Raw genomic sequence first — 24240 nt, 5'->3', positions numbered from 1 at the left:
TAAACTACTATCTCTCAATGCATGTCTCGAAACTTCTGGTTTGACCTGAATGTAGCCAAAACATTTTTCCAGACATGGTCTGTCAGTGGGTTGAAATAGCCCCTGGGAGAGTGGTTGTCAGATATCAGCCCAAAAGGCTTTTGTCTCTGAAAGAGTTTAAATAAAGCAAATGCCTTAAAAGGCAGGGATCGAGGGACATTACAAGTTACTGTGGCTTAAGAAATAACTCTTGAGTCTCCAGGGAGTAAAAATCTATTGTGCAGAATCCATTATTTTTTACTTTGCCTGTACAGTGGGAGTATCTGAGTAGGGGGCTGAAATGTGTTGTCTGAGAGAGACAAAGGAACAGAGCACAGAGAAAGAAAACAGTTGCCATGAGTGGCTGGCAGGCACTTGCTGACCAACTGAGTGCTGAAGAGTGGTGTTTTAAATTACCTCCCTGGGCCATGTGCCTCTGCTTAGGCAGCAGCTGGTGACTACCGGAGAGAGAGCACTGTCCTGCAGCAATCCTGTTTGGAGGAAAGATACTGGAGGAGAACGCAGCTCTGTTCTTCAAGCGTCTTCTCTGGTCAAACCTAGCACAAACTCTGCCCTGATGGGAAGGCTGACTCGTGACACTGCTGGAGCCCTGTCCCGGGTACCCAGACAGTGTCCTGACGGCTGCGCCGCAGCTGGGCGCGCAGGAAGAGGCAAGCTGGGAACAAATCCCGCGGGGATGGGAGCCGAGGTGGGGAGAGGGGAGGGTGTAGCAGCGGGTGTGCGGAAATCGTGGCCTCCCTGTACCAGCGAGAAGCCGCCCGCGTGTTCCGAGCCTGGCACTGGGCGCCCTGTCGGCGGCGGGAGCAGCGCTCGGGGCTGCGTGGGGGCGCTCTCCGTGCGCGGTGCGGCTGCGCGGTGTCCGGTGCCCGTGGCCGGAATGGCGATGGGCTCCCGCCTGCGGGCCGCCGCGCTCTGCGGGGCGGCGCTGGCCCTGGCGGGTGGCACAGTCCTGGCGCTCCGGGCCTGGGCCCGCCTGCGCAGCCGTGTCGCGCTGCCCGCCCGTTCTGTAGCTGCTGCTGCTGCCGCCGATCAGGTACCGGGCCCGGGTCGGGGCGGCGGGCGAAGCCGCGGGGTAGGGGAACACCCGCGGGGCTGCCCGGCTCCTCTCGGCGGGGCAGCGTCGCCCCGCCCGCCTCGGGCCACCCCAACCACGCCCGGCGCGCCCCGGCAGCCCCGGCGGGCGCCCTGGGCTGCGGCGGAGCGGTGGATGGGCCGGGCCGCCCTCCCCCCTTTTCTGCCCCGCGGTGCCCGGCACCGACTAGCATCCCAGGGGTCCCTCATCGCTGCGGCCGTGCGTTTGTGCCGCAGGAGCCCCGCGGGCATCTTCAGCTTCTTCACCGCAAAGGGGCTTTAGCTGTGCCCTCTAGGCCCCTTGTTCAGCCTCCTTCTTTCCTCCAGCCCTGCTAAGCCTTACTCTTGCCTCGGCTCCCCGGGTAAATGTGGTGCCCGTCGCTTTGCAGGGTAAAGGACACAGTAAGCAGATCCTGGTACTGGGCCTGGATGGGGCTGGGAAGACTAGCATTCTCCACTCTCTGGCAACTAACCACGTCAAGCGCAGCATGGCTTCCACCCAGGGCTTCAATGCAATCTGCATCAACACCGAAGAGTCCCAAATGGAGTTTCTAGAAAGTAAGTGAACCTGTTTAGTGTTGAACATAAAATAAGTTTCTGTTTTGTGCCCTCGGGATCAGGCACGTATTTTGAAAGCTCTTTAAATGTCCCCACATGCCTACTTCGATAATGTGAAGTTATGATTATTTTCTCCTCGAGGATTCTGCTTTCCTACCCAGCATCTTTAAAGAAGAAGACACAATGGTGTTAGACATCAGTTTTCAATCAGCCCTGACATCCTGGGAATTCTGCTCCCAGAGAGAGATGGGTAATAAGCCTGATTGGGTGAAACCAGCAGAGGTTTCCCCAATAAGCCCTGTGTTGTAGTCCATAGCTGTTGTACTGCTTCTCCTTGGTGCTTGTGCCTGGCAAAGAGCAAGAACTACAGAGGAATAAATAATAAATGAAAGAAGAGAGAAAAAGACAAAAACTTTGTACCCTTTCTGTTCAAAAGCCTCATAAAGTGGTGTTTCCTAGTCTTAAATAGTCATTTGAATGTCTGTAGCATTTTGTTAAAAATTCTGTACTGTCCTTAGCTCTGATTTTTGGATATTGCCTGTGCCTGCAGAGGGCATCTCCTGTGATGCCTTTGGTGTGTCACAGCTATTCCAGGTGCAGGTAGCTGATGGGAAAGATGGAGGTCCTGGGGTCAGGTCACTCCCTGGTACAAAGAGGCTGACATCCCAGCTTCATCCATGCCTGCCTTCTGTCAGGGGAGGAGCTGCTCACTGCTTCCTGCTGTTTCTCCACTGTGCTTTACCAGTGCTTAACTGGCTCAGTTGGCAGTTAGCCCATAGATGGCTGTGTACCTTTAGCAGATCTAAAGGAGTTGTGCTGTTCCCAGGTAAATTTTTGGGGTGTGGGGATGAGGTCACGTAGGCAGTTTCATTCCCAGTCTTATTACCATAGATGTCTCTGCAGTGGAAATAATCTTTAGAGAGATGCTTGTAGTCTGTGTCCTTTGCCTGGTAGGTGAGAGGGTGTCTCCTACTGGGATGTGCTTTGACTGTCTGAGCCCAGAGAAATCCACAGTGTCTCTTCTCCTGCCTGGGGATAGTTTGGGCCCAGCACTGCCCATACCACAGCAGAACCTGTTGTTTCTGAGTCATCCTTCCCTCTCTGGTCCAGGTAGGTAGTGACTGAGATGTGATGGCTGCGATCTGACCCATGGGAAATGCAATGTCTCAGGCCAGTTTCAGCCAGGTAAATCCATGCATGGCTCTCTAATCTGGTTACTTATCCAGTCTGTACCATCGCCTAGTCCAGGGGTTAGCAGCCTATGCTGTGATCACATAGCAGGGGTGATCAGCAAATAGCAGAGGTTTTATTTTTCTGGCTTAGGCAGGTGGAAAACTGTTCTTTTTCTTTGTACCAGCACACAGATAACTGGGTGGTATCTTGTCCTCTGCAGGGGGTAGGAGCTCCTGGCTTCTGCTGAATTCCTGTAAGTTTGGGGGAGAAAAGTACTCTCTGTGAGGTTGCTGACCCCTGGGTTATGCTGTGCATGAATACACTTAACAAAGGGAGCAGTACCGAGCCCCTGCAGTATCACAGTACAGAATTGGGCTCCTGTTCCAAACATGTCAGTCACAGCCCTTTGGCTCCTTTACACAGTGGCAGACTTGCAGTTCTGCCTCTAGGTACACTGGGCCACTTGAAGAGGCAGGCATGCTCTAGTGGGAGCATGTATTCTTGAAACTACAGAACCCTTTTGACTAAAGTGAAAACAAAGTTGCTTTGACACAGAACAGTCAAAGAGGGCAATAAAAGATATCTGTATAGTCAGACAATTTTGAAAAGAGGTCCTGTGTAAGGCAGGAGTTAGTGATAGGGAACCCCAGATATATGGCTTTGAAAACTTGCTACTTTTGAGAGACTCACACGTGCCGTTTGAGCACCTCAGTACTCTTTGAGTGAGTGGTTCTGCAGTGTGCCTGGAGAAGACCTAGAGACCTGAAAACAAACCTGAAATACTTAATATACTGATATTTATTCCTTCTGCTATTAAACTCAGCAAACTACTGAATTCTTTGTCCTCAGATGGGAACAACAATTTGAAACAATTTGCTGACTATAGTTTCACTAGAAAATTATTTTAAGACCTAGTTTTGATGGTGAACAGCTTTCCTCTGTATCCTGCAGAGAAGAGCTCATGGAGAAATGCATGCTGTGCAAAGATAACTCCAAAGGGTTGCCTGAAGAGTCTGCTGGGATTTGATTTTTCTCTCTTCCTTAAGCACCTCTGGTTATGGACAAGACTGTGGGAATTTTGAGCTAGTTCATAGTGTCATAAAAATAAAACGAGAATCCTCCATACCTCAGAGCTAATTTCTTCTCTGGAAATTGTAGACTTGCTTTGTCTTAAAATGAGATGGGCATTTGGAGGTAGGTTATATGGGGACATTTGGCGTTTATGGACACTGAACTCCCCTTCTACTCTCCTTACTTGCTTGAGAGCAAGAACCAACAAGGCAGAAAGCAGTTGTAAAGAAACTAAACCAGAATCCTCTCAAAATAAGAGTTTAAAGTGAAAAGATTTTTTTTTCCCCTCCATAGCATACACATATGCCTTCATGGGATCTGACTGGGGAAAATAAAGCTGTTTTCAGTCTCATGTACAGTAGCTCAAATACTTTGAGGTTTTGGTAATCCAAATGCCTTCAGTTTTCGGCCCAGGGCTTGCTGTCTGCAACTCTGGGAGCAGTGCTGCATAAATTACTTGGTGAATCCTGTGCTGCTATCTTCTCTTCCAGTCGGGGGCAGTGAATCTCTGCGTTCATACTGGAAGATGTACTTGCCCAAAGTGCTTTTGCTGATCTATGTCGTGGACTCGGCTGATCATGCCCGACTGCCTATGGCGAAACAGCTGCTTCATCAACTAATCCAGAATAACTCCACCCTGCCTGTGGTAGTTTTGGCCAACAAGCAGGTAAGAGTTCCCTGCTGCTGGCACAGCTTGGGCTGGCAGCAGCTGTGGAAACAGCAACAAAGCTTTTTGAAAGAGGCTTCATGTCTTTAAGGAGCGCACACAGCTGGCAGTCTTTCTGGCACACTTGACCACAAAACAAAATATTCTGAGGTTGTTTTGGATCTGCAAGATGCAGGTCCTGTTCTTGGTGAAGATGCATTCAGAGCTGTGGGTGGAAACTGCTGTACAGTTGCAATGTTTGGGAGCTTCAAGGGAGACCACAGTTAGATGTGAAGTTAGGTTTCTGTTCTAAGTATCTGCCTAGAAGTCCCACTTCACCAAGCAGCAGCTAAAAAGTGAAATACTGTTGTTTGCTTTCAGACTGTCCAGTTGGTTGCTCCTAAAGCAGCTTCTGAAACCTAAGAGAAAGAGCAGCTTTCCTCACAAGGTAGTGCTTGCTCCTAAGATCTTTGTGAAAGTCTCAATGATTGGTGCTGTACCTGGAAAATAATTGGACCTCTGGTACAATCAGATGATGGAAGAAACTAAAAGTTTCTCTTTTATCAAGGTTGTATGCTCAGTTTGCTCTACATTGTTACCTCCTAAATTTCTAGTAACTGAGGCCTGTTACTAGTAGTCATTTTTGTTACTCTTGAACACAAGTGCAGGCTTGAACTTCATCAGACTCAAATGCATCAGAAACACTGCTGGCTGAGAAGGTAGGCAGGGCATGACTGTTGTGTATTTGCCCTATTCTTATAAATCTTTGCTGTGCACCTGGGGTCTTGAGCCAGCAGTGCTTTTGTCTGTCTTGTGCAGGTGGTCTTACACAACTGTACCCATATTTCTTTGGCAAGAAATTAGGTTAGAGATTAACTCTTTACCCCAGGGCATTTTAGGACATGAGAAGTGACCTTATAGAAGGTACATAAGAATGGTTCCCCAGAGCCTTTGAGACTTGTTCCCTCCCTGGACAAAAGCAGTGGCTCAAAGTAGGAATGGTGCCACCACCTCTTGCAACTAACGGGGCTGTTTTATTTTTGTGAACAGGACCTTGAAGGTGCATATTGCATCACTGATATTCACGATGCTCTGGCTCTGTCCGATATTGGGGATGAGAGGAAGATGTTCTTGATTGGTACCCATGTGGCAGAAGATGGCTCTGAAATCTCTTCCGGCATGAAGGATGCCAAGGAGCTGATAGGGCAGCTGGTTTTGGACACACAGTAGCAGCTCTTTTCTTACAAGATGGTGTTTGCAGCTGAGGGAGGTCAACTGTTAGTATATGGTCAGTTTGCTATGTGGCAACTGAAATGTACAGATGTGCTGTCCTGGTGGGTATAAATTCCTCTGAAAGTGATACCTAGTCGGTAAGAAAATCTTAATTTATAGTGGTTTGAAAATACATTTGATAAGTAGTCTATTTTTAGCATGTTTGTAGGAGAAAAATAGTCTGTCTCTCAGGCAGCAGATTTAAGGGAAAATATAGCTTAGATGGGCTAGATGCTTTCATGTCAGGTGAGGAATCAAGCACTGGCTTCCATGGGAGAAAGTTGCATCCAGTGAATGTAACATGACTTCATGTCTCAGGTTCAAGTGAAATATGTTTACTTCACAGATTTTTTGCAGAACCATTTTAACAGTGATGTTCTGTTAAAAATGAGACCTCACTTCTTGACAATATCAGAAATTTAAAGTGCTGCAACTGGTATTTTTGACAGTGGCAATTCTTGTTGTGTTGGACCCAGTTGTTATGGAAGTGGCAAATTGGTAATCTCTGGAAATTGGGTTGGTTACTGCTTCTTTAGTGGGTAAGAATGAAAAAATGAAAGCAGTAATATATTAGGTGTTTCTTTGCCTACAGGCAAAAAACCATAATGTGGTAGTGACTGGATGCTTTTAAGTTAAATTGGCAGCAAAGGTGGGAGACTTAACCATCAGGTTGAGCAGCTTATTTAAGCTTAGTCCGAGTTGTCCTCGAGCAAGCAAGCAGTCTTAGTTGTGAAAACCCTGTTGTTTCTTGATAGTGATTTGTGTTAGCACAGCAGGTTAGGAAGGTGACAAGTTGTTGAGGACTGTCACTCTCCCAGTGGTCTCCTAATTATATTTAAAGCACATGACCCAGGAACAGGCCTGTAAAGGACCTATTTTGCACCCGCATCTATTGTACGAGGCTTTTATAGTTTTGTCCTTTTTGTAACAGACACATAAAGCAGAAAATTCCACCCTAACCACCAGTCCGGGCTGCTCTCTTCTCTTCCAGTTGGGGAACAAGATGTTCGGGTGCGGGAGGCTCCCGAGGCTCTCTGGGACGGCCAGCATGACAGGGATCCTTGTGACCCACGGGCAGAGGCCGCTGCCGTGGCCCGGGCTCGGGCTGCCCCCGGCACCCAGTGTGTGCCCGGGCCCGCCGCGGCCGGGCGGGGCGGGCGGAGCCGTTGGGCGGGGCGGGGCCGAGCCATGGCGGCGGCCGGGAGGTTGTACGGTGCGTGGGGCCGGGGCAGCTGGGCCCCAGCGGGGCCGGCACCCGCGGGCGGGGGCGGCCCCTCACCGAGCCCCGGCCCCGGCTGCCGTAGGCTCGGTCAGGGAGGGCTCCCGGGCGCGGAGCACTGGCTGGCGCCGGCAGGCCCCGGGCACCGCGGCGGGGACTGCGGGATAGCGGCCCCGTTTCATGGCCATCGCTGCCGTCAGGGCAGCGTGTTGCCACGTCGCTGGTTTTCCTGTCATCCTGTATCCCCGACCCCCCAGTTGTTTTGTACTGGCACCGCGTCCCAGTTTAACACAGCTGCTATTCCCCCGAGGCTCTGAAAACCTCCCATGGAAGCTGCTGAATGCAGTCATAAGGGGTGACTACACTGAGTCAGGTGGGAGCCCATAGGCTGGTGACACTGCTGCTTGTGCCAGGAGGAGGATGTAGTGCTGGGGGTGCTCTGTCCTGCAGCCTTGGGGGCTGCCAGCATCCCCCCGTGAGAAGCAACAACTGGAGAGGAAGGTACCAGGGAAAAACAATATGAACATCTGCTGAGCAGCTGTCCTGAGGAGATGCATACTTCATCTGCCATATGATTATTGCATGCTAAAGAGTAGACAGCCCAGGCTCTAGTTGTTGCCAAGCTTTTAAATTCACCTATTCTTGTCTTTGCAGTGCCACCTTATACATCCGACATACCTGTACGCCCACGCAGCAGGTAAGAAGCCCTCCCCTCCTGGCTGGGTGTTCAGGCCAGCATCCCATGTTTCTTGAGAGGGCTCAGTCAGGGATTTACACCAAGCAGTGAGTCAATATATTGGATGACACTGTGATAATCACTTGAGAAGAAATTATGCCTGGTTTTGCCCTTACCTCAGCTTCTGAAAAACATCCAACCATCCTGCCCCTTCAAAACAGAGGCTATGACTCTTTGCTTTACAGGGAATTGGTCTCAAAAGGAGTTGATCTCCCTTAAGCAACAAGTCTGTGAATGTTCAGACAGTGGAGGGGAGGTGTTTCTGTGTCTGGCTGATGCAAGGCCTCATTTTTCTTGCTGGGAAGCATGAGCAGGCCCAAACAACAAAGGTTCCACCAGGGTTGTCTTGTCAGTGAGGTGGTTTAACCCCTTCAAGCTGTTGAGCTGCTGCATTTAGGATGCCTGTCTGTCTAGAGCTTTTGCCATGATAAATGTAATACTTCTTTTTGTAATTGGAAAAAGACAAAGAAAAGATTGTCAAGTGAGTTGAGAGACCTGATCTGAATGTATGTGTGCCTCGTTCCTTTGCTGGATCATGATGCAAGCTTTGTACAGTAGTGTGGGGCACTAGGGCCATGTGAATGTTGTGCTTAGATTTGGCTGTGGCTGTGTGTTGGGTCTGTGCCAGCAGCTGAGGAAAAGCAATGAGCCTGCTTGCAGAGACAGTGCCAGCTCTGCAACACAGCTAGGCTGGGGGCAAAACTCTGTGTGCTAATCCTGCTAATTCCCTTGCACCTTTGCAAGGAAAACCCTCTGGGGATCCGCTTAGAAATAAAAAACTGGGTTTTGGCTCCTGAAATGATGTCTGCCTTCCTGACCGTGTCCTGTCTTGGACTAGTGGCAGGGGGCCAAAGTCCTATGGGCAGTTGCCTCTGTGGGATCTCAGCAGGACTTGTGTTTGCAGCACTTGGGCCCAAGTTAGGCGTGACAGGCATCTATGCAGTGATATGCTGTAACAGCAGCCTGCCATTTCAGGGATCTCTGTGGCACTGAGCTCTCTGACAAGCATTTTCCAGGGCTTGGCATCTTACTAGCAGTCCATCAGAGAAACCACAGGTGTCTCCCCAAAGCACAGATTGTTTTCTGTTGACAAGTATCTCTCTGCTGGTGTCCTTGCTCATCTCTAGGGCCATGCTGCCACATTGCCAGGGGATATGAAGCAGGGAAGCAATCCCCCAGGCTTCCACCTTCTGTGCTTTTTCTATGGTAGGGCATTTCCACAGCTGCCTGCACAGTGTGGTTGTTCACTAACTGGCTGTGGGTAGGCACCTGTAGCCCCAGTGGGTGGGTATGGGGTTGGTCTGTGACATCAAGGAGTTGTGTAACATGCTTGTGGCACTGAATCATCTTGTTCTTCTCTGTGTAAAAAGGCTCATAAAGTTCAAGCACTTCCCAGTCACTGGGATTTCAGACCTCAGCAGCGATACCTGATCTTCATGTAAGAAGATCTTTTGGTCTGTTCAAGTATATTCAGTAAAAACATTTTCAGAGCTGCTCCCAGGGCAAAGACCATGTATGTTTCTGTGTCTCTATAGCATCTCTTTGCTAAATGGACTGAAATAAAATGTACTTCTAAAGCCATGTGGGAACACATGGTGCCTTTTAGTAAACCACGACAACAGTGGTGACAACAGATGTTTGTTCATCTGGCCTCCCATAGGCTGGAAGATAATCCTTCTCGTACCTGTTTCATGGTATGTTATTGACCAGAAAAGTTCCTTCCCATTCTCCTAGCCATCAGTGGAGGCAGAATTGCAAATTTGTGTCTCTGCAGTCCAAGAGAAAATAAAAAATTCATGGGCTGGTGAGTTTGCCAGATTAAATGGATGAAAAGTACTTGAAGAGAGAGGTCCTTAAACACACTCTCAAGGGAATGGAGGTAAAAGCACAGGGGTTTGAGAGTGTTTATATGGCTTTGAGTACAGCAGTAGCTTCTTTATGCTTTGTTGGTTTAACTGTATTGTTAATGGCATGATTGTCCTTTTCTGCAATTTTGGCAGGATACATGTACTTGCAGAACCCAAGCCAGTATTTTGTGAGAGCAGTCCCAGGTAAGCAGGTGCTCAAACACCATTTTCTTAAGGGCTGGTGACTGACAGGGCTCAGCTGGAGCAGACCCTTGGCCATTGTCTTGCTACTCTTTTACCCTCTGTCCCTAGAAAAGCAGACTGAGATGTTCCATATTTGAGCAGTCTCCCTTCATCAGGGCTCCCTACAATTTGCTCTTTCAAGTTCTCAATCAAAAACCTGGGCTTGGCTTGAGCCTTGCCTTTGTTGCCCCATCTGAGCTGCCCAACTGAGATGTTGTGAGATAGAATGGCGTGTGGTGCAAGGTGACCGGACCACGGGAGCCAGGCTGTTCTATCCTGAAAGATACAGCCTAGCTTTAGGAACAGAGTAGCTGTCTGTGTGATGTGATCAAACTACAGCTTGACAAGCTGGGGCAACAGTCTCTTGATAACATCTCTTTTCTGTTATCTGTATGGGTCTTGAAAAAAGCTCCACAAACCCATTGCCCTGCTGTTCCCTGTACTGACTACCCTGGTACCCTCTCCCACCATGGCCTCTCAGTGAGAGATGAGTAACTTCAAATTTGCCCTGGGCACAGGAGAGTAACCACTAACCTGCTATAAAACCTCACCCACTTTGCATGGCACACCCTGAATGTAATGTTATTACTATTTTTACTGTCATACCTGTGGTGTAGTTAGGTGGTAATGGTGAAGCAAAAGAAATGCAATGATGAAACTCCTTCAGGGGTTTCAGAGACGTAATGAAATTACCCTTTCTGCACATCCACTGGTAACTAAAACCAGGCCTATCACTTTAAGACCCTTTTCTTTTTCATTGACTACAACCAGCAGGAGAGTGTTGGGAAATTCCGTGCCACAGAAGGAGAATGCTCAGGACACTCTGCAGGTGTGGGGAACCATAGGGCATGTGTGTGTATGTGTTCCATCCTAGGCAGGGAAAGAGACTCCCAGCAAACACATTTCATACTTGTGCATGTTACTAAAATTTCACAACCTTGCTGTTCCTGCTAGGCTTGCATGGGGAGACCAAGAGACGATATGGACCCTCTCATGGGGTGCTTTAACAGCTCGACCATCTGCAAGAATACTGTCTCTGTCCAAGCCCAAGACAGATTTTAGCAAGTACAAGTTCAGGTTAGTGATGTGGTAGCACATCCTGGGGAAGGAGGCAGCTCAGAGTATGTTCTCTAAGGGGGCATACTGGCACCCAGGGAAAAGGGAGAATGCCATCTCCTCTCCAGAAGAGGCTGCCCCACAGGTAGCTCCATGGCATTGAAACTCACCAGCTGTTTTGTGTTTGGAACAGGGGCTGTCTGAAGCAATGAAGAAAGTGCTGTGGGACTATAGTCACCCTGAGTACTTGACTTCCAAAATAGGGAGGAACTTAGGAGCACTAAATTTTGGTGCCCTTTTATTTCCTCATACGCACTTCCCAACTGTGAGAAGAACTTCTGCAACACATAGGTGTCAGTCTGATTAGAGCTCTGGATTCCTATTAGCTGCCCTAGAAGCTTGTCTTGATCTCAGTCTCCAAGCATGTTCCTTTGCTGTAACAAAAATATGCATCCAACAGCTCTGCTTTAGTTTAAAGTAGACATCATGTGCATGCATGTATTCCTTAATGGAATGTGTGTATTGCAGAATGTGTGAGTAGAGAGCAACTGTCTTTAACCAGGCTTAGGTTACCATCTGCCAGGATTGTGTTCTCTGTCAGTTGCCTTTTGCTAGCTGTTCTGTGCTATTCCTCAAAATCCTTCTTTCTGTACAGGTGCAGACCAGTAATTGGTGGGCGTTCCCTGCTAACAAAGTTTGGCTACCCTTCTGAACGGCTACTGAGGTTGGCTGAACCTAAAAAATACCTCCCTGCTTACCTGGAGAAAAGGTGAGAGGCTAGAAAGCCTATAGGGTGGTCTAGGTAGAACCTTGGGCCTTGTAGTATCACTGCATCTTCAAAGTAATAAATGCAGGAACAGAGGATAGGTAAACAGAGGGCAAAATGCAGAGCAGGGTCTCTGCTGGGATTAGAACTTCTGGATTCTCTCATGGGATGAGTTCTACACTGGAAATGGCCACAAGACAAAGCTGCCTTCTGCTGCAGCAAATGTGAGGCCTTGACCTCCCAGCTGCAGCCAGAATGGGGAACATCTGTGAGTGGCAGTGCCATGACTCTCTGCTTCCAGAGCCCGTGAGTCCCCTGAGTGGCCTGTGTCCCTGGCTGCACAGAACTATAATGCCTCCCAGCGGATACTGGAGCTTGCCCGGCCAAAGGGGCTGCACCCAGACTTCGTGCCAGACAGAGAGGTGAGGAGGAGGTTGAGTGAGATTTGGAGGGATGCAGCAAACTGTCCAGAGTTTTTAGACCCTGTATCACATCCCTGGATGTGCCCAGTGTATGGAGGGTAGAAGCTGTCTGGTTCTGCTGGGGTTTATGACACTGGGAGAAACTGCCTTTTCAGAGAAGACTGCTGTCTTTGCAAATCTCCTGTTGGGAGACAAAAACCAGCCATGTTGGAGCAACTTAGTATAGCAGGAGAGCCACGGGAGGCATCTGGGCTGCGTCCTTTGATAAAGCAGCCTGGGAAAGTGGAGAAACCTGATGGAAATGGCATGTTTAGCTCTTAGGGAGTAGTCATGTTTGTAGTTGGGCAGCTGTGCTCCTGAGTACACAGGGGGCATGAGATTGCAAATACTATGTGTATTTTAACTACATTTTACCAGAACCCTAATTTAGATTTCTGATCTTGTTCCTTTTAGATGGGTCATTGCTTTGGCAGGGATGAAAGATCTTGGAGCAATCTCAAATTATACTCATTTCCATTGCAAAGGCTAGGTTTTCTGGATACAGCCTCTGGGCCTGGGAAATGGAAGGCTGGGCTGCAGCAGGACTGAGCAACAGTAACCCTGTGAAAAATTTTGGAAGAAGTCTCCTGCCGGAGAAGTAATCACATTTTCTGTAGGAATGCAGTTAACTGTACCAGCAAATTTACCCTGAAATCTGAGTCTCTCTTCTCAGCAGAGAAGTTATTTGATTCGGCCAGGAAGATGAATATAAAAAACATAGAAGAGATTTCTCTTTTCTCACTTTTACCTGGCTACGCAGGCTCTCATTACAGGTGCTCCCCTCCTGGCTCTGAGTGGGTGACAGCTGGGAAATCCCTATAGCATCAAAATTACTTAATAGTTGAAGTGAAAGAAAAATAATGGATTCTGGAAAATTAAGAGTGACCATGTCTGCAGAGGAAGGGTGCTGGGATGCTCATCCTTTCAGAGAGAAAGTATGTCTCTCTGGGCTGCTGTACAAGCTCTGTGTCTGCACATCCCTCCCCCATTCTGGACCCATGCAGGTGCCAACACGGGTTTCCAGCTTTGCAACCTCGGCATATGCATCGGTGCGGGTCCAGAAACTCGCTGAGCCCTTGATCAGGGAGTTGACCTGCTGCTCTAGGCACACCCATCCTAGTTCAGTCATCTCTACGGTAAGGAAGCATCACTCCGGACTCTACATGGACGGGACTCTTGGCAGAGGAGAGGGCAGAGGTGCTCAGTCACTTTTGGCTCTCTTCATCCAGCCCTGGATATTGCTGCTGTCCATGAGGCTGGTGTAGCTGCTTCCTGAGCTGGAAGACAGGACTTGTGCTCCATTCAGAGCATGAACTGACTCCCAGCACATGTCCTTAGAGAACAGCAAAGCTGTACCTAGCCTGCACTTTTGGGGATGGGGAGAGCTGGACAAGTGCCTAACTGGGATCTCCAGTGCTGGGGGTGGGTTGTGAGTAATAGGAGGCTGGAGGACAGGTTGTGGGACTGGCCAGGCAGTGATTTCTCCTTCTACAGTTTGCCTGGTGCCAAATACAGCTGAGGACAGCATCGTGTCCCATCTGCATGTAGTCAGTGACTGTGAACCTGGGAGCACTGAGCTGGTTCCAGGCTGAGCACCCTTGAATGCCAGGAGCACCTCTAAGGACCTTCCTCCCCATTGTTCCACAGGTTTCCGGGCCACCCCAGAAGGCAATTGCGAGCCCTCGGACCATTGAGCTGTCAAAGCCAAGACAGCTCCCTGCTAAGTATGCGCCCCCGCGGGATCCTGAGTGGCCTGTGACAGAGGCTGCCAAGCGTGCAGTGGCTACACCAAGGGTTCTGGAGCTGGCCCAACCTAGCACAAGGTAGGTACGGCTTCCCTGTCACAGGGAAATGATCAGCTGCCAGCCCATTTTGTGTGGCTTATGGCACATTGTTCATTTGTTTTTCGTCAGAGAGATTAGGCCAAGATTAGGAAGTTCTCTTCCACTTCCAAAATGCAAGGATTTTATGTCTGGATGTGTTAATACTACATGGATTACAGTTTAAAAAGCCCTTTTGAAGTAGAAGGAGTCAGAAGAGAAGAAACAGAAACATTGCAATTCCAGCAGGAATTACTGGCTGGGACTTCTTAGTAATTCCAACTATTAAAAGCAACCAATTGGCAAAGGGCATGCTGCCCTGCATGTTGCAGCTGACCTCAGCCCAGTCTGCAGGAAGTGCTGGGGAGGATGTTTCATAGAGGGTGGGGGAATGCCTGGCTATAGTGGCTGAGAGATATCCCTCCCCTGATGACAGCAGTGAAGGTATGGTGCCTTTTATCCTCCCTTGACAGCGAAGGGCAGGCTTAAGTGGAAGTGTGGGAGCTGGCAGGCAGCTGACACCTGGCCTTGCTCCAGTCAGGACTGACCACCCCTACCCTCTTTCTCCAGACCTCGTATGGGCTTGACTGCATTCAACCCAGATGCATTCAGAGTGAAAGAGGCTGCTATGAAGGCAGTTTGTTCTCCACGGCTCCAAGAACTAGCTCGACCAATTCAGCGCTAAGCTCCCTCAGAAATGCTTGCCATCTGCCCACATCACCCCTTGGAACATCACTCTCTGGGTTGTGCTGTGGCTGGAAAATCTCCTTGAACACAGCACAGAGGCAGCACTCAGCAGGAACACTTTTTGGGAGCTCAAATAAAATCATCATTCCTTAAGAATAGTCATCAGGGAAAATTAACAGAATTCGACCTAATGTGGGAAGACTCTCCCTAGGATGGGTTATTTCTGGAGTTTCTCTCTTGATTGTTTTGCTATAAGAGTTTAAGAAGTAATGAAACAACTGCTGGGGGAAGGTAGCAGAAGGAACTGTACTTTCATGCAGGGAAGCATGGCAAACCAAACCCAAGAGTGTACAGTAAGTTGATGCAACACAACTCCTGAATTTGGATTTAAAATTTTTTGCTGAAGTTTAAACATCATCTTACTGACACTCAAACAAGAAGTCACAGAAGTAGAAATAAAAAAGGCTACAATATATGTTGAGTTGGCTTGGATTTGGGGCCTGTTTTCTCAAATGCCTGGAGAACAAGCAGATCCAGTTATGTAGGTGGGTTGAAGCTCTGTGGTTCAGATACTCAGTTGTGCAACCCTGGGCAAAGTAAGAGAATTCTGCACTGGGAGTTTTGGAGCCTAACTCAAAAAAACAGAGTTCCCCTCAGTATAAGAGAGAAGGCAAGTTGCAAAGGCTAAGCAGAAAACAAGTATTGATGCCAGAGTCTGCAGAACAAATTCTGAGCTCCCGTCAGATCTGTGGAGGAGTCAGTTTGGCAGCTGGATTGCCAAGAACAACACAGCCTGTGTGGGGCATGGCAGAGGGAAAATGCTTTTATCTACTTCCTATATGGTTAGTGTGTTTTGCACTGGCTGCCCAATCACTGGCGACAGGCTGGAGATACTGAGGCAAGAGAGATGCTTACCAGGGACAAAAGGGACAAAAGCCACAAATGAAAGCATATGGCAGTTTCAGAGCAAATGGATTTTAATCTCCCCTGTGTTAAGCTGATTTTCCTTTCAAAGGAGTAGAAGCAAGTGACCACAAACCAGAAGGGTTTTAATGATAGGATCCATTAATTGATTCAGTAATCCACTAAGCAGAGGACTTTTGAACAAGGTAAGGTCACTGGGCAATGGTACTGGTTATTTTTAGATCAGGCTTTATCTTGTGCCAGGATGGATGAGAGTTTGGACTTCATCCAAGAGCCTCAGTGCAACTGCATTCCTCAGGCTTGAGAAAGGCCAGGAGGAGACTGGGGTCTCCCCCTAAAGCCCCCATGCTGTGGGGTAACCCCAACACCACCAGCTTCTGCCACCCCATGGATTAGGAGGTGTGTGGGGCTGTGTGGGCTGACATGCATGGACACCCAGGTGCCCTAAGAGATAGTTGCCTGTGGGTGTCCCTGTGGCAAAAGGAAAACCCACTGTGCCCACTGAGGCTGTCTGGGAAAAATGTTGCCCTTCCAGAGGAAGAAGTCTGCCTCCTGTCATGGGGGCAGGGAGCACAAGCAGGGACATAGCACAGCTCTTCTCATCAAAAACGTTGGGTTTTTATTATTGCACTGGGAAAAAAAAACCAAAACAACCCATGAGTTTTTTCTCTTTGGTGGCCTTTAACAGAAAGGTAAAAAAGGCATTCAAGGGGTGCTTGGCTTGGTCTGATTATGGTATAGGCACTTGGTTTGCCAGTATCCAGAGCTGATTCAGGAATGTTGAGCCAAACCAGGTCACCTGAACAACACACTTGGTTTTCCATATGATCTGTAACTTAAAGCTAGAACACATACTTTGCCTCTGAGGATTGTAAGGAAAAGGAATCTTTATTTCTTCATTCTATATTTGAACATATATCATGGCAAATTTTCTGCAAGCCAGGGACAAGGGCATGAAATTGCCTTTTCTTGTGCAGCTGCCGTTAATGAGTTGGAATCACTAGACAGGTTATCAGCCATCAAAAGTTGTATACACACATATGTCTATGTATATATATATATATATGGTTTTTTTTCTGGTTATGTACATGTTAAATAAAATTTATGTTAAATAGCAGAGTATTACTTTGTATCACAAAACCTATTGCAACAGAAGAACCCCTAGGAAACCCACTCTGAAGAGCTTCACCATGGTTTACAAGAGGCAAGGGGATTGGCGCAGCATCCTCTAGTCCCTGACGGACCCGCTTTCTGAGGGCAGCCCTTCAGACTTCCTCCACTCAGCCAGGCGCTGCTTGAACCATTTCTGGAGAGAAAGAACAAAGCAGAGGCTGAGTGCACTGGGCTGAGCAAAGCCTCGGAAGACTTTGCTAGAGGTGCAGATGTCAGCACGTGGGTCAAGGTGAGGGGAACTCATGGTGCTGCTGCCTTGTAGCAAGGTGCTGTTCCCAGGCAGTACAGGCAGCCAGGATGGTGGTTCCTGACTGAACAGTCTTATAACCTACTTCTGCACCTCTTTCAAACTGATTTCTCTATCTCACTTCAGACCTTGGCAGCATGGGTGAGTCCTTTTTTTGTTGCTGTGATTCCAGGGTTTTTCTTGCAAACACAGTAAGAGATTGGCTAAGGAGCTGGATGGTGTCTATTAAAATGACTGGAGAAGTGAAACAATCACTTGTAGGTCCAAAACTGACAGGAATGAAAAGCTCAGCTGTTTCAGAAAGCATGAGAGGTACAGCACATTGGCTCTCAACAAATTTAAGAACATGTCTGTTTTTAAAATTGTTTCTAAATTGTCTTACTGTTCAGGCAATATGCACATCCATGTTAGCAGTAACTTAGCACTATGTTGTAACTTAGCATCTGGGAAGTCCATTCCAAGAGCTGCTGATGCCACTTCAAGACAGCCACAATTTAAATTATTCGATAAAATGTATCTTGTTATAGAACACTACCTAAGAAGAAAAGTAAGAAAAGAAATATAACTAATGTGCCGGAAGCACAGCTCAGCCTTTTGTTTGGCAATGTGCCTGTGATTCCTTTTGTTGTAGCTCATTTAGTTGCTATATTTGTTCATAGTTATTTCTGAATCTATTATGGTTCCTAATGATACAACCACGGTGCTCTCTGCGTCTCTCACACTCACACTGCCTTTGACCACATCCAGTGATTGATGATTGACAGCCTAGCCTCCTCTCAAAAATTTCACTTTCTGTCCCAAACTATTACCTCCTCTTTGCATCTCATTGTAACTGAATTTTTTATTAAAATGGCTGCTATTTCTGGACAATAAAGCACTCCAGATGTCAGGGGCGATGATTCCCTGTGTTCTACACAATGCAGGCACTTTGCAGCTCACCACCCTAGTCTTGATTCTGTCCCTAACATGACCTTCAACTCCAGATCTCTAGGAGCACTGTAGATTAGTGGAAAAAGATAGCTATCAGGGAAGATTTTAAGACCTCTACAGAAGTTCCCTGGGCATATATGGCTTGTGTTTACAAGTTGCTGTAGGGAAAAAAAAAAAAAGGAACAGTGTCATTTCTACGGAGAAGAAGGTATTTTAGGGGTACTTCCTCCTTCCTTCCTTGCTGCCTCAAACAATCAGTGATTGATCCCTGCCTGTCACCAAAGCACAGTCCACTCCAGCTGAAGACTATCAGTGCAATAGATGCTTGTTCCAGCATCTTTCCTTGGGACAGGCTAAATGCTGACATTGCCAGCTCAGCTTTTATATCCCTTTGGCTTTGCTGAGGCAGAGCCAGGCTTGGCAGCTCTCTGCAAACTGCTGCTAGCTTTCCAGTGGGTTAAGTTTCTTTCTATACTCATAAATGCTGCCCTGAGTCTAGTAGACACCTGCATCACAATGAGCTGCACTGCCACCTGAAGGAACTGGGAAGAAGCCGTTTGCTTCTGAAAGCCCATGGTAGCCCACAAGTAGCTCGTTCGAGTACAAGGCTTGCTGGAATTCCCAGACAGTGGCAGCCTGTCCCTGTGGAGGGGTATTTGGAGGTCTCTATGTCTCCTGAAGAGGCTGACAGACTTGCCTGACATCTGGGCTTAGGGATGCTGAGGCAGAGGGTGCACAGCCTGAGCATGTCCCAGAGCATATTCTGCAGGAATTGCATCTATCCTCTGTTTTTAAATTACAGTAGTTTCTTCAGACCTTAAAACCAGCAATTGTGCATCCAAGACTATCAGAAATTATTTGAAAGAACAGCATGCATGGGTTGTACATTCAGGAGCAGAAACACAGAGAGTGCAGGAAGGATGTGGGTACAGGGAGGTTCTGTATTGCATTAGAGCTCTCTGGCTGCAGAGGGTTGTGCTGGGGGTTGCAGAGGTGCAGACACTTGTGGGTGCAGTGAGGAGTGTGCAGGGTGCACGATGATGCAGAGAGTGCAAGCAGGGAGCACATGGGGCACAGAGGAGTGCAGGCAGTATGGGAGGAGCATGAGAATGGCAGGGGCTGCTGTAGGAAGCCTGTGTGGGGGACAGATGGGTACAGGTGTATGGTAGAGAGACCAGGACAGGGCAGAAAGATGTGGGGCACAGAGGCATTCAGGGGGAGCGCGGCTGGTGCCAGAGGTGGGATGAGGGCATACACTTACCAGCGTCTGCTCCTCAGAGAGCCCTGTCTCAGCAGCGATGAGGCACAGTGTGGTGGGGTCAGGATGCTTATTCACCTTGCAGAAGTGGTACTCCAGGATCTCCAGTTGCTCTTCAGTGGGAATCACTGGCTTTTCCATGGCTGTTTCCTCCTGGGGAAGGTCTATGTGGGCAGGCACTGCAGAGAGGGGCTGGTGTCATTTCTTAGGCTGGGAGTGGCCAGTGGGGCCACACTTGCTGAGTCCAAGATTTGCCATCTGTCATCCCACCGACCTCCCCCCCCTGCCCCAGCTGTTGCCTCTGGCTGCAGCAGGGCTCAACTCCCTTCCCAAAGACATGCCAGGGAGCTCAGCAGGGAGCACCAGCACCCACAGCAACTCTGTCTCAATTTCCTCACTGCAGTGACCACACGCCAGCAGTACCCAGCGCTAAGCTGTCTCACCATCCTCAGCTGGCAGGAAGCTGCAGCCTGCTCAGCACTCCCCTGGTGCTGTATTTATAGCCAGTGTGACTCCCATGGGAACGATTCCCGTTTATAGCCGTATTTAGGCCTGGACGTCACTTAGGAATGATGTCACAGCAATGGGCATGTTCAGGGGGTTAATTTAAAGATATTAGTTAAAAAAGATTATTTATCCTCTGGGGGAAGGGACACTATCTGACATCTAAACTTTTGTTGTCTTTTTTTTCCCTGCTTCTCCATCAGGCAAGTTTGTGCAAAGGAATGATAAAACAGAGCATACAAGATGTTCTAGCAGCATGGTCAGCAACCACCCTATTTCCCCTCCTCAGGGTCAGTGTCCTGGTCCTTCTCTTAACAGTGTGGCCGGACATCACACAATGCTGGCCATGAGAAAGTGAGCTGCATTGTTTTAAGTAATATTTAATGTTACCACATGCAGGCATAAGCAGTTCTATTGTTTCTGAGCATCACTGAACTGGCTGGTTGATTGGTTGGTTGGGTTTTGGTGTATAAGTGTTCAAATCCTTAAGGACTGTACCCAATTTATGTGTGTTGCTCAAGCACTTACTGCCTCTGTGGTCAGTCCTAGGTGCTCCCAGCAATGGCAGCACCAAGAAGCCCACATTTTCCTCCAGAATAACATTTGTCCTACTTGTGCTTTGCATAATCTCTGGAAGATTTGGCCCAAAAGAACAAGTGAAACAAGTGCATCTTGGCTAAGTCACACATCTCTCCTCTGCTGGGGTCCAGGTTTGCTTTCACATGACAGAGGGTCCAGCTTGCTAATTCAGTCAACTAAAACACAAGGCACTGCCCCTGCACAGCACGCACAAGTCCCCTGATGCTGAATCACTGTGGTGTTTTTGAAACCACGCTGTGGGGTATTGGCAGGGGAGGAGCCGGCTGCAAAAATGTGGCATTTCTTGATCAGCTCTCCTGCTGTCCCAGTTGCCTGGCCCATCTCTGTCGGGTTGGCTGGTTGGTGTTGCTGGCTCTCCAGTGCTGCCAGGAGCCCTTGGCCCTTCTTGGGACTCCTGTGGGCCATCTGCTGCAGATCTGCCCTACCTCCACACTGCAGTCTACCCTTTGGCTCTGGGGAATAAATCCTGGAACATCCATCATGCTGCACTCCTGCATAGGTTTAAACCCAACTGCTTTCTTGGTTGACTGATAACTCACTTTTATGTACCCTGGGGTATTGAATGTTCCAGGGCTTTCACTTGCTGACAGAACTTCTAGGATGGAGCTCAGCTTCAAAACTGTCTTGCAGCTTGCTAAGATCCAGACACAGTGAGAAGCTGGAGAGATCCTCTTCTTTGAACTTTACCTCATAAAGCAAAGAAGCCCTGAGCCTCCTCTGCAGAAAGTGCTTTGACTAATAAAAGAATTCTTTGGCATTTGAGTAGGGGCTTATAAATAGACCAAGGCTGGTTGTGAAACAGCCCACTCTGCTTGAGTCACTTGGTAACTCCTAATTGTAACACAGTGGTTGTGTAACACTGGAGTACCTCTGAACGAGATGGAGTGCTGGTAGACAGTATCACCCACCAGTGCTGGATGGACTGAGGAAAAACCATTTTTAACCCAAGGTACTGCAAGCCAAGCTGGCCTTGTCTGCACCTACCTGGGTTTTCCTGGGGTCAGCTCAGTTCAGAAGCATCCATGTAGGAAGGGGGCAGTCATAATTCAGTTCCTCATTTATGTGAAATAGTAGGAGACTGCTGAATGCTGTTTACTTACCTTAGATGTTTGCAGACCTCTGGAAAAGATGCAGGGGTAGAAGGAGGACCCCTGGATTTGCAGTTCTGCTCTCCAGCACTGTGGCTGCCAGGCTCTCCATGAGGTCAAATGCAGGTAAGGCCAAGCTCAGGCCACTAGTCCTGCCTCTCGTTTTTTCAGTACACCACTGAGCCACCTGCCCTTCTCATAGAAAGCCCAGCCACAAAGGGATCCTCATCACCTCCAGATCATGCATCTAGCTCAGGCCACCAGCAGCAACATGCCTTGGCAGTTCATAAATCATTGTTTGCAGCCTGCTACATTAATGTGCATTGATGTGTGTGCATGGATTTGCATAGGGAACACGTTTCACCTTTCATGTTTAACCTGCACAGCTATTTCTGCTTCTCATTATTTCCAGGTTCCTGAGGCATTGAGGCATTTCCCCATAGGACAGAGTATCTTCTACCTGCTGGCAGCTCAGGGAGCCCAAGCATGTGGGATGTGATGCCTGATGGCTTTTCTTTGTGTCCTCTCCACCCCTGCTCTGGAAGGAGAACAGTTTTCACCTCTCGAGGTTGGTTTGGAGACGGGTTTCTGGAAAAGGCCTGGGGCTCCTGGAGGGCTTTGCAAGTCTCCCCACATCACTCCACTATGTCCTGGAGGCTTTCAGGAGCCATGTGACCCCTGTGCAGCATATGGCCTCTAGCACTTAGCACCTCCTGGGTGCTAAAAACTGGGGGTATATGATATGACTTGAGGGCACCAGGAGTGCCTAAATGCCATGAGTGGCCCTATTGAAGCCACTAATCACCTGTCCACTACTTAAATGGAGCCTCTTTTAAGCTCAGGCATGCAGCCTGGCCTTCAGGCTGTCCAACATCTCTCCCCTGTAGAGGAAAGGTGATTGTCTCAGTTACATTTATTTAAGCCTGGCAGAAATATGGAGACTCACAGCTGTTTGGCTTAGCTGCTGAAAAGCACCACTTCTCACTGCTTTTTTCCTCTTAAATTTTTTACAACATTGAATAAAAAAGGCTTTTTCAGTGCAAGGAATGTTAGCCATTTAGAAGGGCTGTGGGGCTGCAGCTGTCATTCAGCTGGGGTTTAACTCATCCAGGCAGAAATGACAATGCCAGATGCACTGTCACAGGGAAACTACCACACCTGCTCTGTCCTAAGTGTCAAACTAAAGACCCCTTGGCTCTGACTGTCTTGGTTTCAGGTAAAGCAATGTGAGAGCAGAAGCTTGCATGTGGTTCAGTAGTTGCCTGGGCCGTGGGCAGCTCCAGCCAGCATTGCTATGTGCATGACAGCACCTGGTGCTCTTAGTGTGGCTGACAGGGCATTAAAATGCACCTCCAGGGTAATTTTGGAGCGAGAAGATAAAAGGTAATGGCTGATGGACACAAGTTGCAGCAAGATAAAGTCTTATTATAAATACATAGTACTCTGCCCATGTCCTGCAGTTGCACCTAGCTCCACAGAAACACCCTGGGGTTACTAGCAGGACTCCTAGCGCTGGCCTGAACTGGGAGAGGACATCTTTCTGTCTCCCAGCATGCTTGCCTAGCACTGCTAGTGCAGTCAGCATTTACTATCCTGGCAGAAATCTACCACTTTTCCAGAAAAGATGTGATTTCTGTTTGCTCAGCTTTGCTTTTTTTGAACAGTTGTCACAATAGCTGGCTGGCCATGCAGCTTTCTAATGATTTTACTGTACCCAAAGCCCCTAGACATCTCTCTGAGCAGTAGCTCCTGCCAAGCTGATGGGGCTCCACAGCCTCTGTTGGGCTACTTGACCCCTTTCCCACTGCTCCCACTGTCAGGGCTGCTATGTGACTGGAGTAATCTGCTTGCAGCTATTTCCTGCCACTGCAGGGGATCAAAACGGCAGTTCTCTGCTGCAGAGCCATGTCCTGTCCTGAGCTTTGCTCAGCCTCCTGCTGTGGGGTGGCTGTGGATAACATCAGCCAGCATGGTGCACAGGACAAGGTGGAACAGAGGCTTTAAAAATAAACCAAGCCCTGACATAAATAAGGAAAAAAACACCTGTTATGCATCCTGTAAGCTACCCGTCCAGTCTTTTAGAAGATAACATCGGATGAGAAAAAAGCAAACAGGAGCACAGCAGCTGCTGCAGCAGAGGCAGAAGCCCGTGGTGGCCCCTGCCTGGGGTCTCTTTTGCCTGGGTGGCCTTCTGCCTGCCCCGGGCATGAGCCTTCCTGCCCTGCTGGGTGCAGCTCCGACTTCCTCAGCATCAACACTCACAGGGCAGCTCCTCCCTCCGTTCCCCCATCCCCAACTGCAAACCCACCACAGCACCCCCAGCTCACAGCCTGTGCTTACCTGGAGCTGGCAGTCAACGGAATTCTGTAAAACAAGAACCCCGCAGGTCCCTGGGTGACTGCTTAAGTATCTGCGTGTGTGTTTGACAGGCGGGGACCTGAAAAACCTGCCGCAAATCACAGGAGCTGCCGGGATCCACAGCCACTCTCCGGTCCGGTAATTCAGGTTTGGCACCCGCTCCCTTTGGCAGGGCTCCGCGCTGCTGTGCGCGCCGCGGGCTGCTCGGTGGCCGGGCAGCCGCCGGGGCGCGTCCCGCCACTCGGGGCCCCAGAAGCGGCCCCGGCCGGGGCTGCTTCCTGCGAGGTACAGGAAAGGTGCAGGCGGGGTGCGGCGGAAACTGTGCTTCGTACAGCGGAGCTCCAGCCGAGCCCGCCCGTCCCTCTCGGCCGGGCTGCATCCAGCTGCGCCGCTGTAAGGAACCCCTCTCCTACCTTTGCTGATGGAACCGTGCAGCGCTCGCTGCTGTGCAGGGCTGGATTCTCATCTCGCTTTAGTGTTTTGCAAATGATGT

The 24240-nt window shown here is 49.0% G+C and overlaps 3 protein-coding genes across 11 annotated transcripts; 2 read left to right on the top strand and 1 right to left on the bottom strand.

Annotated features, from left to right (window-relative positions):
• Window positions 1–767: 767 nt before the first annotated feature.
• ARL9 (ARF like GTPase 9) lies at window positions 768–6795 on the top strand. Its single transcript, XM_079305478.1, has 4 exons — window positions 768–1072; window positions 1500–1668; window positions 4404–4579; window positions 5609–6795. Exons 1-4 carry the CDS (start codon window positions 917–919, stop codon window positions 5786–5788), a joined length of 681 nt encoding a protein of 226 aa, XP_079161604.1. The 5' UTR covers window positions 768–916; the 3' UTR covers window positions 5789–6795.
• SPMAP2L (sperm microtubule associated protein 2 like) lies at window positions 5709–14821 on the top strand. 6 transcript variants are annotated; one of them, XM_079305463.1, is made up of 9 exons: window positions 5709–5846; window positions 7704–7746; window positions 9786–9836; window positions 10830–10952; window positions 11587–11700; window positions 11999–12119; window positions 13163–13294; window positions 13806–13981; window positions 14549–14821. In XM_079305463.1, exons 1-9 carry the CDS (start codon window positions 5807–5809, stop codon window positions 14661–14663), a joined length of 915 nt encoding a protein of 304 aa, XP_079161589.1. In that variant the 5' UTR covers window positions 5709–5806; the 3' UTR covers window positions 14664–14821. The 6 variants fall into 6 exon arrangements, with proteins under 6 accessions (XP_079161589.1, XP_079161591.1, XP_079161592.1 ...); XM_079305464.1 differs by lacking the exon at window positions 5709–5846 and adding an exon at window positions 6939–7043; XM_079305465.1 differs by lacking the exon at window positions 10830–10952.
• A 1631-nt stretch (window positions 14822–16452) lies between these two features.
• Window positions 16453–23993, bottom strand: HOPX (HOP homeobox). Of its 4 annotated transcripts, none has more exons than XM_079305483.1 (3): window positions 23730–23993; window positions 19201–19376; window positions 16453–16895 (listed from the first exon to the last, which is right to left on the bottom strand). In XM_079305483.1, exons 2-3 carry the CDS (start codon window positions 19336–19338, stop codon window positions 16818–16820), a joined length of 216 nt encoding a protein of 71 aa, XP_079161609.1. In that variant the 5' UTR covers window positions 19339–19376; window positions 23730–23993; the 3' UTR covers window positions 16453–16817. The 4 variants fall into 4 exon arrangements, with proteins under 4 accessions (XP_079161609.1, XP_079161612.1, XP_079161610.1 ...); XM_079305486.1 differs by lacking the exon at window positions 23730–23993 and adding an exon at window positions 21402–21426; XM_079305484.1 differs by lacking the exon at window positions 23730–23993 and adding an exon at window positions 19641–19718.
• Window positions 23994–24240: the final 247 nt, after the last annotated feature.

This window comes from Erithacus rubecula (assembly GCF_903797595.1).
Source record: "Erithacus rubecula genome assembly, chromosome: 5".
In the NCBI taxonomy this organism is placed as follows: domain Eukaryota; kingdom Metazoa; phylum Chordata; class Aves; order Passeriformes; family Muscicapidae; genus Erithacus; species Erithacus rubecula.
The sequence above is the reverse complement of the archived record's forward strand: the minus strand, read 5'-3'. Positions and strand labels throughout refer to the sequence as shown.